This window comes from Oncorhynchus mykiss, chromosome 1, assembly GCF_057628025.1.
Source record: "Oncorhynchus mykiss isolate SJ-2025 chromosome 1, ASM5762802v1, whole genome shotgun sequence".
Classification (NCBI taxonomy): Eukaryota; Metazoa; Chordata; class Actinopteri; order Salmoniformes; family Salmonidae; genus Oncorhynchus; species Oncorhynchus mykiss.
This window is the reverse complement of record NC_143022.1, coordinates 41417463-41433434: the sequence shown is the minus strand read 5'-3', so window position 1 is coordinate 41433434 and position 15972 is coordinate 41417463. Positions and strand designations below refer to the sequence as shown.

Sequence of the window (15972 nt, the reverse complement as noted above, 5' to 3'; positions counted from 1 at the left end):
ATTGTCTGTGAGTGCCACAGAACTGATGTTACAGTAAAAACCCAGATAAAAATCCAATCAGGAAGTGCCGCATTTTTTGAAACCGCCTCATGGCAATGACTCCTTATATGGCTGTGAAGGAGAAGGGAGTCAGCTTACGTTCTCCACATTTTCCCCAAGGTGTCTGCAGCATTGTGACGTATTTGTAGGCATATCATTGGAAGATTGACCATAAGAGACTACATCTACCAGGTGGTCGCTTGGTGTCCTCCGTCGCAATTATTGCGTAATCTCCAGCTGCAGTATTTTTCCGTTTTCTTCTGATGAGAAGGCGACTGCCACCACTGATAGATTATCGAATAGATATGTGAAAAACACCTTGAGGATTGATTCTAAACAACGTTTGCCATGTTTCTGTTGATATTATGGAGCTAATTTGGAAAAAAGTTTGGCGTTGTAAGTGACTACATTTTCCGGTGTTTTTCTTAGCCAAACGCGATGAACAAAACGGAGCAATTTCGTCTACACAAATAATATTTTTGGAAAAAATGAACATTTGCTATCTAACTAAGAGTCTCGTCATTGAAAACATCCGAAGTTCTTCAAAAGGAATGCTTTTTTAATGCTTTTGTTTTTGTGAAAATGTTGCCTGCTGAATGCTAGGCTTAATGCTATGCTAGGCTATCAATACTCTTACACAAATGCTTGTGTAGCTTTGGTTGAAAAGCATATTTTGAAAATCTGAGATGACAGTGTTGTTAACAAAAGGCTAAGCTTGTGTTTGAATATATTTATTTCATTTCATTTGCGATTTTCATGAATAGGAAACGTTGCGTTATGGTAATGAGCTTGAGGCTATGATTACGCTCCCGGATACGGGATTGCTCGACGCTAGAGGTTAATAGATTTTAAACAAAAAACACTGTCATAGTTCCTAATGAGCTAGATCTCTGTGTGACATTCACAGCGGTGGGGGCAGATTTTTTTTATCAAGAAAATATGTCCTTTACTGTTATAACGAAGGTTGATGGTTTTATAATTTGATTATACCATGTATATTTAGAAAGCATAAGTAATTTCAAGCATTATTCAAACAATTTTGTTGAAGAGGAAATATACTGAACAAATATATAAAAATGCAACGTGTTGGTCCCAAGTTTCATGAGCTGAAATGAAAAAGATCCCTGAAAAGTTCCATACGCACAAAAAGCATCTCTCAAATGTTGTGCACAAATTTGTTTACATCCCTGTTAGTGAGCATTTCTCCTTTGCCAATATAATCCATCCACCTGACAGGTGTGGTATATCAAGAAGCTGATTAAACAGCAGGATAATTACACAGGTGCACCTTATGCTGGGGACAATAAAAGGCCACTAAAATGTGCAGTTTTGTCACAACACAATGCCAAAGATGTCTGAAGTTGAGGGAGAGTGCAATTGCCATGCGACTACAGCAATGTCCAGCAGAGCTGTTGCCAGAGAATTGAATATTAATTTCTCTACCATAAGCCGCCTCCATTGTTTTGGAGAATTTGGCAGTACGTCCAAAGGGCCTTACAACTGGACAGTACATGTAACCACACCAGCCCAGGACCTCCACATCTGGCTTCTTCACCTGCGGGATGGCCTGAGACGAGCCACCTGAACAGCTGATGAAACTGTTGTTCTGCACAAAATATCAGAAATCGTCTCACGGAAGCTCATCTGCGTGCTTGTCATCCTCACCAGGGAAGGGCTATAGTCTCTGATAAAATGCAGACGTATTATCTCCTGGGCCAACCTCCAATCCGAGAGGCACGGAGAGGTGGAATGGGTAAACCCCAGTAAAAGATGAGTCAAGGAAGAGTCACTGTGCACATAGAGAGAGAGAGAACCGTGTTGAGTCATTCTTTCCTGGCCGAGATGCCAAAGTTCTCCCCAAACAGCATACCTGCAGGGTTTTTTTCTGCATTTTTGAAAATTATTTAGCGTGGGAAAACATTCAGTGTTAACTTAAATGGCTAAAAACAGGAAATTGGCTTTAAAAACTGCTATTTTTTTTCTCAGCCCCGTGGCAAAACTTTCTAGATATGCAGGAAATTAGCTTTAAAACATAATTTGTTTTACCTCATGGCAAATGTGTAGAATTACAGGAAAGTAGCTTTAAAACAGCAAAAAATGTACACACCATTGACCACAACCACTGCCACGGCCCTGCCCACAAACTAAGCCCAATTTGGACACAGAAAAAAAAAACTGAGCTGCATCTTTAAATTCTCTTACTCTCAATGTAGTGCAGCTGCACCGGCACAGCAACAGCAGTAAACTCAGCTCAACTCCCTAGGAACAGAGGTAAAACACTAGAGGAGTGCCAACACATAACCTGCTCCCCAGCAGTAAGATGAGGGAGGCCTTTTCTATTACAGCATATTGGATGACTTTCATTCATATTCCATTCACCCAGCTCAATGTAACAGCGATGGGTTTAGGCTACTACTTGATAGTCAAATTTTCCCTATATCTATCATGAGGTTGCAACAACCTAGCCTATGAATTAAAGTTTACAACATAGGTGCACATAGGTCGAGAGAAATTTGATGACGGACAGTGACACATTCAATACAACCTTGCACACTCTGTCCTGCATCTAGCTGATATAGGGTGTAGTCATTAGTCCAACAGTTGCAAACGAGTTGGAAAAAATTGGACACATTTTGTTCTGTTTGCTTCCGTTTAAGAAACGCTTTTCAACAGAATCAGCAGAATGAATAGACCCCTGATCACATGTAAACACAGTTCACTTTCATAGCAGCCATGTTGTATTCCTTCTCACATCTATGCGCTCTCCTCCTCTCACCTTGTCCCTTCGCTTGTGGACTTCAATGCACAGCACATCAGCTATATGTGACCATGCGAGAAAAAAAAATACTTTCCAAGCCTACCCATATCACCACTACACACAGCCTTCATCATTGTCACCTTATAAGCTAAAGTAACGTCATAGTCAACATAGCTAGTAGAACTAACATGTTAGTAAACCCGCTACAATCATGCACTAACGTTGTAGAGTCAGTAAGCAGTTTAGCACTTACACCGGCGGCAAAACATTTGTAAAACCAAACGCTTATCTTGACTTGGAAGAGCTCCAGTGTTGTTGGATAGTCATAGCCAGCTAGCTAACATAGCATCCCTCTGTTTGAGCAGAGTGTTTGAGTAGGCTAAACAAGCTAGCTTCACTTGCTAGCTAAGTAAGTGAAACTGGAGAAAAAAAATGACACTCACTTGCTTCTCCTTCAAATATTCTCTTTCTCTCACTTTGAGTCAACTACTCACCACATTTTATGCACTGCAGGGCTAGATAGCTGTAGTTTATGCTTCCAGTACTAGACTAATTCTCTGATCCATTGATTGGGTGGACAACATGTCAGTTCATGCTGCAAGAGCTCTGATAGGTTGGAGGACCTCCTCCAAAAGTTGACATAATTACTGTGCAAGTCTATGGAAGGGGGTGAGAACCATGAGCCTCCTAGGTTTTGTATTGAAGTCAATGTACCCAGAAGCTTACGGCAAAAAAGCCAGTCAATATCTTACGGCAAAAAAATAGCTTCTGGATATCAGGACAGCGATCACTCACCTCGGTTTTGACAAAGATTCTTCAACAAGCAGGACGCACATGACATTCTCCGAACACCCGACAAGACCAAAATCCCAGTTATTTGCAAGAGGAAGAGACGTAGGTACAGAGGAGATAGAGCGGGGTGCCTTGTAAGGATCTGCAGAAGGCGAGTGAGAAAGCTGCCGTGACCGTCAATATTACTCGCCAACATGCAGTCAGAGGACAATAAAATAGACAAGGTACAATCACGAATATCCTACCAACGGGACATCAAAAACTGTAATATAATATGTTTCACGGAATCATGGCTGAATGATGAAATGGATATTCCGGTAAGTCTGTGCATATTTGTAAACAACAGTTGGTGCACAAAATCTAAGGAAGTCTCTAGATTTTGCTCGCCTGCAGTAGAGTATCTTGCGATAAAATGCAGACCACACTATTTGCCTAGAGAGTTTTCAGCTATACTTTACGTGGCAGTTTATGTACCACCACAGACAGATGATGGCACTAAGAACGCACTCAGTCAGCTGTACAAGGAAATAAGCAAACAGGAAACCGCTCACCCAGAGGTGGCCCTCCTAGTGGCCGGAGACTTTAATGCAGACTTTAATGCAGGGAAACTTAAATCAGTTCTACCTCATTTCTATCAACGTTAAATGTGCAACCAGAGGGGGAAAAAAATTCTAGATCACCTGTACTCCACACACAGAGACGCGTACAAAGCTCTCCCTCGCCCTCCATTTGGTAAATTTGACCACAATTCTATCCTCCTGCTTGCAAGCAGGAAGCACCAGTGACTCAGTCTACCAAAAAAAGGGTTAGATGAAGCAGATGCTAAACTACAGGACTGTTTTGCTATCACAGAATATATTCCGTGATTCTTCCGATGGCATTGAGGAGTACACCACATCAGTCACTGGCATTATCAATAAGTGCATCGAGGACGTCCTCCCCACAGTGACTTTACGTACATTCGTGGCCAAAAGTTTTGAGAATGACACAAATATAAATTTTCACAAAGTTTGCTGCTTCAGTGTCTTTAGATATTATTGTCAGATGTTACTATGGAATACTGAAGTATAATTACAAGCATTTCATATGTGTCAAAGGCTTTTATTGACAATTACATGGAGTTAATGCAAAGAGTCAATATTTGCAGTGTTGACCCTTCTTTTTCAAGACCTCTGCAATCCGCCCTGGCATGCTGTCAATTAATCAAATCAAATTTTATTTGTCACATACACATGGTTAGCAGATGTTAATGCGAGTGTAGCGAAATGCTTGTGCTTCTAGTTCCGACAATGCAGTAATAACCAACAAGTAATCTAGCTAACAATTCCAAAACTACTACCTTATAGACACAAGTGTAAGGGGATAAAGAATATGTACATAAAGATATATGAATGAGTTATGGTACAGAGCGGCATAGGCAAGACACAGTAGATCGTATTGAGTACAGTATATACATATGAGATGAGTATGTAAACAAAGTGGCATAGTTAAAGTGGCTAGTGATACATGTATTACATAAAGCTGCAGTAGATGATAGAGTACAGTAAATACATATGAGATTAATAATGTAGGGTATGTAAACATTATATTAGGTAGCATTGTTTAAAGTGGCTAGTGATATATTTTACATTTCCCATCAATTCCCATTATTAAAGTGGCTGGAGTTGAGTCAGTGTGTTGGCAGCAGCCACTCAATGTTAGTGGTGGCTGTTTAACAATCTGATGGCCTTGAGATAGAAGCTGTTTTTCAGTCTCTCGGTCCCAGCTTTGATGCACCTGTACTGACCACGCCTTCTGGATGATAGCGGGGTGAACAGGCAGTGGCTCGGGTGGTTGTTGTCCTTGATGATCTTTATGGCCTTCCTGTGACATCGGGTGGTGTAGGTGTCCTGGAAGGCAGGTAGTTTGCCCCCGGTGATGCGTTGTGCAGACCTCACTACCCTCTGGAGAGCCTTACGGTTGTGGGCGGAGCAGTTGCCATACCAGGCGGTGATACAGCCCGACAGGATGCTCTCGATTGTGCATCTGTAGAAGTTTGTGAGTGCTTTTGGTGACAAGCCGAATTTCTTCAGCCTCCTGAGGTTGAAGAGGCGCTGCTGCGCTTTCTTCACGATGCTGTCTGTGTGGGTGGACCAATTCAGTTTGACTGTGATGTGTACGCCGAGGAACTTAACTTACTACCCTCTCCACTACTGTTCCATCGATGTGGATAGGGGGGTGTTCCCTCTGCTGTTTCCTGAAGTCCACAATCATCTCCTTAGTTTTGTTGACGTGGAGTGTGAGGTTATTTTCCTGACACCACACTCCGAGGACTCTCACCTCCTCCCTGTAGGCCGTCTCGTCGTTGTTGGTAATCAAGCCTACCACTGTTGTGTCGTCCGCAAACTTGATGATTGAGTTGGAGGCGTGCGTGGCCACGCAGTCGTGGGTGAACAGGGAGTACAGGAGAGGGCTCAGAACGCACCCTTGTGGGGCCCCAGTGTTGAGGATCAGCGGGGTGGAGATGTTGTTGCCTGCCCTCACCACCTGGGGGCGGCCCATCAGGAAGTCCAGTACCCAGTTGCACAGGGCGGGGTCGAGACCCAGGGTCTCGAGCTTGATGACGAGCTTGGAGGGCACTATGGTGTTAAATGCCGAGCTGTAGTCGATGAACAGCATTCTCACATAGGTATTCCTCTTGTCCAGATGGGTTAGGGCAGTGTGCAGTGTGGTTGAGATTGCATCGTCTGTGGACCTATTTGGGCGGTAAGCAAATTGGAGTGGGTCTAGGGTGTCAGGTAGGGTGGAGGTGATATGGTCCTTGACTAGTCTCTCAAAGCACTTCATGATGACGGAAGTGAGTGCTACGGGGCGGTAGTCGTTTAGCTCAGTTACCTTAGCTTTCTTGGGAACAGGAACAATGGTGGCCCTCCTTGAAGCATGTGGGAACAACAGACTGGGATAGGGATAGATTGAATATGTCCGTAAACACACCAGCCAGCTGGTTTGCGCATGCTCTGAGGGCGCGGATGGGGATGCCGTCTGGGCCTGCAGCCTTGCGAGGGTTGACACGTTTAAATGTTTTCCTCACGTCGGCTGCAGTGAAGGAGAGTCCGCATGTTTTGGTTGCGGGCCGTGTCAGTGACACTGTATTGTCCTCAAAGCGGGCAAAAAAGTTATTTAGTCTGCCTGGGAGCAAAACATCCTGGTCCGTGACGGGGCTGGTTTTCTATTTGTAATCCGTGATTGACTGTAGACCCTGCCACATACCTCTTGTGTCTGAGCCGTTGAATTGAGATTCTACTTTGTCTCTATACTGACGCTAAGCTTGTTTGATTGCCTTGCGGAGGGAATAGCTACACTGTTTGTATTCGGTCATGTTTCCGGTCACCTTGCCCTGATTAAAAGCAGTGGTTCGCGCTTTCAGTTTCACGCGAATGCTGCCATCAATCCACAGTTTCTGGTTTGGGAATGTTTTAATCGTTGCTATGGGAACGACATCTTCAACGCACGTTCTAATGAACTCGCTCACCGAATCAGCGTATTCGTCAATGTTGTTGTCTGACGCAATACGAAACATATCCCAGTCCACGTGATGGAAGCAGTCTTGGAGTGTGGAATCAGATTGGTCGGACCAGCGTTGAACAGACCTCAGCGCGGGAGCTTCTTGTTTTAGTTTCTGTCTGTAGGCAGGGATCAACAAAATGGAGTCGTGGTCAGCTTTTCCGAAAGGAGAGCGGGAGAGGGCCTTATATGCGTCGCGGAAGTTAGAATAGCAATGATCCAAGGTTTTTCCAGCCCTGGTTGCGCAACCGATATGCTGATACAATTTAGGGAGTCTTGTTTTCAGATTAGCCTTGTTAAAATCCCCAGCTACAATGAATGCAGCCTCCGGATATATGGATTCCAGTTTGCAAAGAGTCAAATGAAGTTTGTTCAGAGCTATCGATGTGTCTGCTTGGGGGAGAATATATACGGCTGTGATTATAATCGAAGAGAATTCCCTTGGTAGATAATGCGGTCGACATTTGATTGTGAGGAATTCTAAATCAGGTGAACAGAAGGACTTGAGTTCCTGTATGTTGTTGTGGCCACACCACGTCTCGTTAACCATGAAGCATACGCCCCCGCCCCTCTTCTTACCAGAAAGATGTTTGTTTCTGTCGGCGCGATGCGTGGAGAAACCAGCTGGCTGCACCGACTCCGATAGCATCTCTCCAGTAAGCCATGTTTCCGTGAAGCAAAGAACGTTACAGTCTCTGATGTCCCTCTGGAATGCTACCCTTGCTCGGATTTCATCAACCTTGTTGTCAAGAGACTGGATATTGGCGAGAAGAATGCTAGGGAGTGGTGCACGATCTGACCAGAAGACCGCTTCGTTTCCCCCTTTTACGAAGTCGTTTTTTTGGGTCGCCGGCTGGGATCCATTTCGTTGTCCTGGGTGAAAGGCAGAACACAGGATCCGCTTCGCGAAAGTCATATTCTTGGTCGTACTGATGGTGAGTTGACGCTGCTCTTATATTCAGTAGTTCTTCTCAACTGTATGCAATGAAACCTAAGATGACCTGGGGTACCAATGTAAGAAATAACACGTAAAAAAACAAAAAACTGCATAGTTTCCTAGGAACGCGAAGCGAGGCGGCCATCTCTGTCGGCCACTGATGGCAGCCCATTCTTGCATAAAAAATGCTTGGAGTTTGTCAGAATTTGTGGGGTTGTGTTTGTCCACTAGGCCTCTTGAGGATTGACCACAAGTTCTCAATGGGATTAAAGTCTGGGGAGTTTCCTGGCCATGGACCCAAAATATCAATGTTTTGTTTCCCGATCCACTTAGTTATCACTTTTGCCTTATGGCAAGGTGCTCCATCATGCTGGAAAAGGCATTGTTCATCACCAAACTGTTCCTGGATAGTTGGGAGAAGTTGCCCTCGGTGGATGTATTGGTACCATTCTTTATTCATGGCTGTGTTCTTAGGCAAAATCGTGAGTGAGTCCACTACCTTGGCTGAGAATCCTCCAAAAGTCACTGTGCATGCAAATGCACTCACACCTCCCTGCTGCCATTCCTGAGCAAGTTCTGTACTGGTGGTGCCCCAATCCCGCAGCTGAATCAATTTTAGGAGACGGTCTTGGCGCTTCTTGGGGGCCCTGAAGCCTTCTTCACAACAATTGAACCACTCTCCTTGAAGTTCTTGATGATCTAATAAATGGTTGATTTAGGTGCAATCTTACTGGCAGCAAAATATCCTTGCCTGTGAAGCCCTTTTTTGGGACTTTGCAATTAATTGCAATTCATCTGATCACTCTTCATAACATTCTGGAGTATATGCAAATTGCCATCATACAAACTGAGGCAGCAGACTTTGTGAAAATGTATATTTGTGTCATTCTCAAAACTTTTGGCCACGACTGTACATACCCTAACCAGAAGCCATGGATAACATTCGCACTGAGCTAAAGGGTAGAGCTGTCACTTTCGAGGTGTGGGACTCTAACCCGGAAGCTTATAAGAAATCCTGCTATGCCTTCCAATGAACCATCAAACAGGCAAAGCATCAATACAGGGCTAAGATTGAATCGTACTACACCGGCTTGCAAACTATTACAGACTACAAAGGGAAGCACAGACGCGAGCTGCCCAGTGACACAAGCCAACCAGATGAGCTAAATCACTTCTATGCTCGTTTCGAGGCAAGCAACACTGAGGCATACAAGAGAGCATCAGCTGTTCTGGACGACTGTGTGATCACGCACTCCATAGCCGACGTGAGTAAGACCTTTAAACAGGTCAACATTCACAAGGCTGTGGGGCCAGATGGATTACCAGGACCTGTGCTCCGGGCACGTGCTGACCAACTGGCAGGTGTCTTCACTGACATTTTCAACATGTCCCTGATTGAGTCTGTAAAGCAGACCACCATAGTCCTTGTGCCCAAGAACACGAATGCAAACTGCCTAAATGACTATGTAGTGCTTTGAAAGGCTGGTCATAGCTCAGAATTTATTTGCAAATTATGGTGGAAAATAAGTATTTGGTCAATAACAAACGTTTCTCAATACTTTGTTATATACCCTTTGTTGGCAATGACAGAGGTCAAATGTTTTCTGTAAGTCTTCACAAGGTTTTCACACACTGTTGCTGGTATTTTGGCCCATTCCTCCATGCAGATCTCCTCTAGAGCAGTGATGTTTTGGGGCTGTTGCTGGGCAACACAGACTTTCAACTCCCTCCAAAGATTTTCAATGGGGTTGAGATCTGGAGACTGGCTAGGCCACTCCAGGACCTTGAAATGCTTCTTATGAAGCCACTCCTTCGTTGCTCGGGCGGTGTGTTTGGGATCATTGTCATGCTGAAAGACCCAGCCACGTTTCATCTTCAATGCCCTTGCTGATGGAAGGAGGTTTTCACTCAAAATCTCACGATACATGGCCCCGTTCATTCTTTCCTTTACACGGATCAGTCGTCCTGGTCCCTTTGCAGAAAAACAGCCCCAAAGCATGATGTTTCCACCCCCATGCTTCACAGTAGGTATGGTGTTCTTTGGATGCAACTCAGCATTCTTTGTCCTCCAAACAATAAGAGTTGAGTTTTTACCAAAAAGTTATATTTTGGTTTCATCTGACCATATGACATTCTCCCAAATGCTCTCTAGCAAACTTCAGACGGGCCTGGACATGTACTGGCTTAAGCAGGGGGACACGTCTGGCACTGCAGGATTTGAGTCCCTGGCAGCGTTGTGTGTTACTGATGGTAGGCTTTGTTACTTTGGTCCCAGCTCTCTGCAGGTCCCTAGGTCCCCCGCGTGGTTCTGGGATTTTTGCTCACCGCCCTTGTGATCATTTTGCCCCCACGGGGTGAGATCTTGCGTGGAGCCCCAGATCGAGGGAGATTATCAGTGGTCCTGTATGTCTTCCATTTCCTAATAATTGCTCCCACAGTTGATTTCTTCAAACCAAGCTGCTTACCTATTGCAGATTCAGTCTTCCAAGCCTGGTGCAGGTCTGCAATTTAGTTTCTGGTGTCCTTTGACAGCTCTTTGGTCTTGGCCATAGTGGAGTTTGGAGTGTGACTGTTTGAGGTTGTGGACAGGTGTCTTTTATACTGATAACACGTTCAAACAGGTGCCATTAATACAGGTAACGAGTGGAGGACAGAGGAGCTTCTTAAAGAAGAAGTTACAGGTCTGTGAGAGCCAGAAATCTTGCTTGTTTGTAGGTGACCAAATACTTATTTTCCACCATAATTTGCAAATAAATTCATAAAAAATCCTACAATGTGATTTTCTGGATTTTTTCTCTCATTTTGTCTGTCATAGTTGAAGTGTACCTATGATGAAAATGACAGTTCTCTCTCATCTTCTTAAGTGGGAGAACTTGCACAATTTGTGGCTGACTAAATACTTTTTTGCCCCACTGTACATGTACATACTACCTCAATCAGCCCGACTAACCGGTGCCTGTATATAGCCTCATTACTGTATATAGCCTCATTACTGTATATAGCCTCATTACTGTATATAGCCTCGCTGCTGTTATTTCTTTACTTACCTATTGTTCACCGAATACCTTTTTTTTTTTAATTGCACTGTTGGTTAGAGCCTGTAAGGTCTATCTATACCTGTTGTATTCGGCGCATGTGACAAATAAACTTAGATTTGATTAGAAGCTAGCTGTCCTCTAGCTACACCATGGTGCTACCCTACAACATGCTGTTGTGGCTACTGTAGACCTTAATTGCAAAATTGTGTGTTTTAATAAATTATTTGATGACATGAGATATTTAGCATATTTGTATATGAAATTCACTGAGGATGGTCCTCCCCTTCCTCCTCTGAGAAGCCTCCACTGATCCCCAAGTTACCCAAGCTATTGCACACAGAGGACATGTCTGGTGCACCAGACTAGCCAACACAAGACAAAGGTGAGTTGATACCAGCTGGTGTCTGATCTAGACAACAGTATTATATCCACATTGAAAAGATTTCACTAGATTAAACCAAACTCTCATGACATCAACATAAGTAACAGCCATGAAATCAGCCCTGCAACAGAAAGCTCACAGCTTAAACTAGGCAACCACCTAGCTACAGCATCCAACCAAACACATCTCTAATAGTAAGTTGTACCAACTCCCAAGCATATCCCAGGATCGTATCCATTAGAGCACACCATAGGAAACCATTTAAACATGTTTTTCAACAGAAATATAAAACAAGAGGTTGTTATTGAGCAAGTCCTGGTAGTCCCTCCCTGTTTCAGTCAGCTTTCTTCCATTTGGTGCTTAATGAATATGACCCAGGTGTCAAACTAAAAAAAAGTATTCTTATTCATCTCCGCAATTGTTTTTCATCTGGTTATAACAGGCATCTCTGGCACCGTATGAGGACCCTGCCCAGGACCAGACCCTGTTAGGGTGTAATAGGGCCAGCTTTAGACCTGACCAGTGTCTAAACCATCACAAGGCTAAATGTAAAAAAACATAGCATAATCTGTCACGAGGCCAAACAGGCCTTCCTGTTCGGAAATATCTTATTTGAATCTAGCTTGTGTACTTTATTTGATCTAGCTTGTGTAATGGAAACTATTAAATAAAGAGGGAGAAAAAATGTAAAAGATAAATAAATAAAAAGCTGAAGTAATTTTTCAAGAGCTTAGTTATAAATGCTACCATATGTTTGGGAAAACAGTTCGACACATTTCAGGGAGGGGAAAATGTAGTGACCTTTCCCTGACCTTAGAACTGGAAAGGGCGGCAACCTAACGGTCAGTATTGGCCTTGAGTGTACATCTCCTCACAAGCCCACTGTGATTGATTTGCTTAATGTTTAAAAGGCCCACTCTGACATGTACAGACATTTTGATATGAATTTGAATGTTAGCCTACATTTCTCAAACCCCAATCACTCAGCTTTATAGCAAACAAGGTGGAGGTTTGGTGGCCACCGTTTTGTTGAATTTCAAAATAAGGAGGGGCCTCTAAAACCTTGTTAAATGACAATGGAGTAGTCTCTCTTTGAATAGCCTAACAGAACAGAATGTGGTGGCTGTTCAACAGTTGTATTCTCTCCCCTGCCTGGTCCATATGCCCTTGGTTAACCCAAGAGGCTTAATTTCATCTCTTGGGAACAAGAAATTGGAGATTGATCAGGGCCCGGTCAACTTTGTTGATTTCTGTCAAGCTGTCTGTGTACAATCAACCATTAGAACAAATAAAGCCCATTCACAAAAGTGTACACAAACAACGGTCTGATTGCTGAGAGAGGGGAGAGGAGAGAGAGGTGAAATGGAACCCAGACTGCAGCTAAACACAATGTATGGGGTGGCAATCATGTATACACCTATAGAAACATCACAAACACAAGCCTGGTGGAAGTGAGGGAGAGAAATGTAGGATGTCTATGGTTCCAAGATGGGAATGGGGGACGGATGGGACAAATTACACAACCGACAAAGAGACCAGGTATGACGGATGCCATGCCTCATTCAGCTAGTCGCCCAAAAAAAGTGATAGGTGGTGGACAGGACATTCTCTGTGTATGCATGGGTATACAATCACATCGGTTCAAATTAACAAGGAGACTCAAATTACTCCAACTCCGAGCAGGACTGGCATTTCTACAAACAGCCAAACAAATCACTTTTAAAAGAGCCAAGCTTTTTTCGGGTCCTCTTTTTATAATGTCACGCAGGGACGAATCGGTGATGGGACGAATCAGAGATATCCATATAAAACTTGACTTTTGGGGAAGTGAGCAAACCAAGCATTACGGAGGACATGTGGCATTCAACATGGTTTTCGAAAAAAAACAAGAGTGAAAAACTAAGCGAAGGTCTCATTCTTTTGTTGTGTTTCTGGCCTTGCCAAGTTGACCACATAAAAGGAGGGACTGCTGTGGGTGCCTATGCACCCTTACTGCTTTCAACACATGGCTCCCATTCTCTGAACTCAACCATCAAGGGATTCAAAGCTAATCTAGTAATTATTACTTTCCTCTTTCTGAAGCTGCATCTGTGCATTTTACATTGTTAAATTAAAACACCAACTCTAGGACTTAAAGGAGAAGGGCATTTGCTTTGAATGGAAGCATGACAATAGGGAGAAAAGCGGAGTGTTGAGTACCTGCAAGCAGTTTGGTGAAATTGCTAATTATGACACTGGCACTTTGATTTCAACATGTCACTAATTATAAGGAGGAAGAGCATCGCACCACATAGTTTTACTGGGATATTGCACAAGATGGTGTGAGTCATTTAAAGGGGGTTTGAGAGACTGAATGTCTGTGTGAGCTCTTAACCACTCAGGTATATTTAGAACCCAACCCTCTATACTCCTCCCCCATCTCACCTACCCCCAATGTCCCTAACATCTGAACCAGCTTTAACACCCCTACACACCACACCCATTCAACCACCTACTCTAACATCATCTGCAAATACCTACTTCATCCAGATCCTCTCCATCCATTTCTCCCTCACCTCCACAATACCTGCCTCAAGTTAAGTAGCCTGCCTCTCCTAGTTGAGTTTGCAAGATCAGCTGCGTATGTGGTCTCTATTAAATATAGTAGGCTATATGCAAGGAAATGAAGGAAATGTACTTCCTAAATATGATTAAGCTATAGTTTAAGCCTACCACATTGTCTGGAAATAAATATTGATCACTCATATTTGTCTCTGCCTCCAAGCGTTCTGCTCCTATTAAGGTAGGTTATTATGCAACACATAGCTCAAGAGAAAGTGCAAGTGTCCGTTCTCGAGCCAATTCTGTCTCTCTTTCAAACTAAGTTTAGCCTATTCGCTGATGTAGCCCAGTAATACTGATAGCCTAATATAAATAATGGGCCACATGAGAAACTCTGGTAATTTAACCTATTTCTTGGGTTATTTTTTACATATTTTGATATTGCCTACTGAATGCAAAATAGCTGGGACCATGGTGATCAAGTGATCTGCGTCACATACACCTAAAATAACATTTGTGGGACTGCGGTTGGGTTCGGGACCAGTTCTTGAGGGAGCGGGTAGGAATCCGACAAAAAGCCAGCGGGACCGGGCGGTTACAGTATGAAAAGCTGCGACATAGTGATGAGGAAATCAGTCCCGCACAGACCTCTAATGTACCTTTGCAGTCTACTTTACTGGATGTGTGTAAATGTAAAAGGTGTACCTCAGGAGTTTGAGCAACAGGAACTTGGAACCGATGTTAAGATGCAAAAGAGAAGGTCAGAAATACTGCTGTCAGGCCCACCGGACTCAATGGCCAGTTCATCTAAGGACGTGTGTCTGTCTGTCTCCGGGTGTTTGTGTGCGTTCCTCACCTGTACAGTAGCGGTGTGCTCGTTGACGGAGGCCAGTTGTACGTACTGCACTTGGATGTCACTGGCCTGTAGGGGGGAGCCCTCCACTGTTGTGGCCCTTCCGTCAGCTGACGCCACTGCTATCAGCTGGGCCCCACGCAGCACCTGACCAGGGGGAGCGAGAACGTGAGAGAAAGAGGGGAGGTGGGATAGAATGTGAGGGAGAGAAAAAGTACGAGAAAAAGAGGGAGGAAGAGGGGAGCGAAAGGAGAGATATTAATATAAAATGTAATTGAAATAAATAGGAAATCTTTATCACAATTAATTTGCTTATGAATCACAAAACGATTGTTACTATAATTGCAATAACAATTTTTTCTATGGTGAGTGCTTGTGCAAGGGTCAACCAATGTGTCTGTGTGTCAAACTTCAACACACACGACCCCCAGAAGAGGTCTGCTTAGCATCACCCAAAATGGCACCCTACTCCTTACATAGTCCACTGATTTTGACCAGGGCTCATAGTGCACTGCTTTTGACCAGGGCTCATAGGGCTCTGGTCAGAAGAAGTGCACTATATAGAGAATAGGGTGCCATTTCAGATGTAGACAGTGTTAGCTGCTTCTGCCAGCTAGCTAATGCTCTGAATCAAGAGTTTACTGCCAGGACCTGGGTCTGCTCTGTAACTAACTGGCTGGCTACACTTCCCTGAAGAGAGGCCAATTAAAACAAACAGCAGAAAGACATTTATGCTCCAATGTGTGTTTACATTATTTTATTAGTCACAACTATCAGGGTGTAACAAGCACAGACTAGTGCCACACACACACACACACACACACTAGAAGGAGAGAACGCTCCTTCTTTAGGGAAAATCTAGCAAACAAGTCTCGGAGGATGCAGGCGACCAATAGGGAACGCTTAAAGACAGATCAGCCAATAAGAGCCCTACCATTTGAAAAAGTGTTTTGTTTCCCATGCACAGCCGCCATGGAGAGAGAGACAGTGAGAGAAAATGAGAAAGATAAAACACAGAGAAGAGGAGAGAGAGACGGCGAGAGAAAAGGAGAAAGATAAAACAGAAGAGAGAGACAGCGAGAAAAAAGG

The 15972-nt window shown here is 43.8% G+C and overlaps 1 protein-coding gene across 1 annotated transcript in view; it reads right to left on the bottom strand.

Annotated features, from left to right (window-relative positions):
* Nucleotides 1–15972, bottom strand: part of LOC110522607 (protein BANP) — a 70694-nt gene that overhangs the window by 3225 nt on the left and 51497 nt on the right. Inside the window, exon 12 of the mRNA XM_021601072.3 lies at nt 14887–15030. Within this exon, the coding sequence (XP_021456747.3) occupies nt 14887–15030 (144 nt within the window). The remainder of the gene's footprint in view (nt 1–14886; nt 15031–15972) is intronic.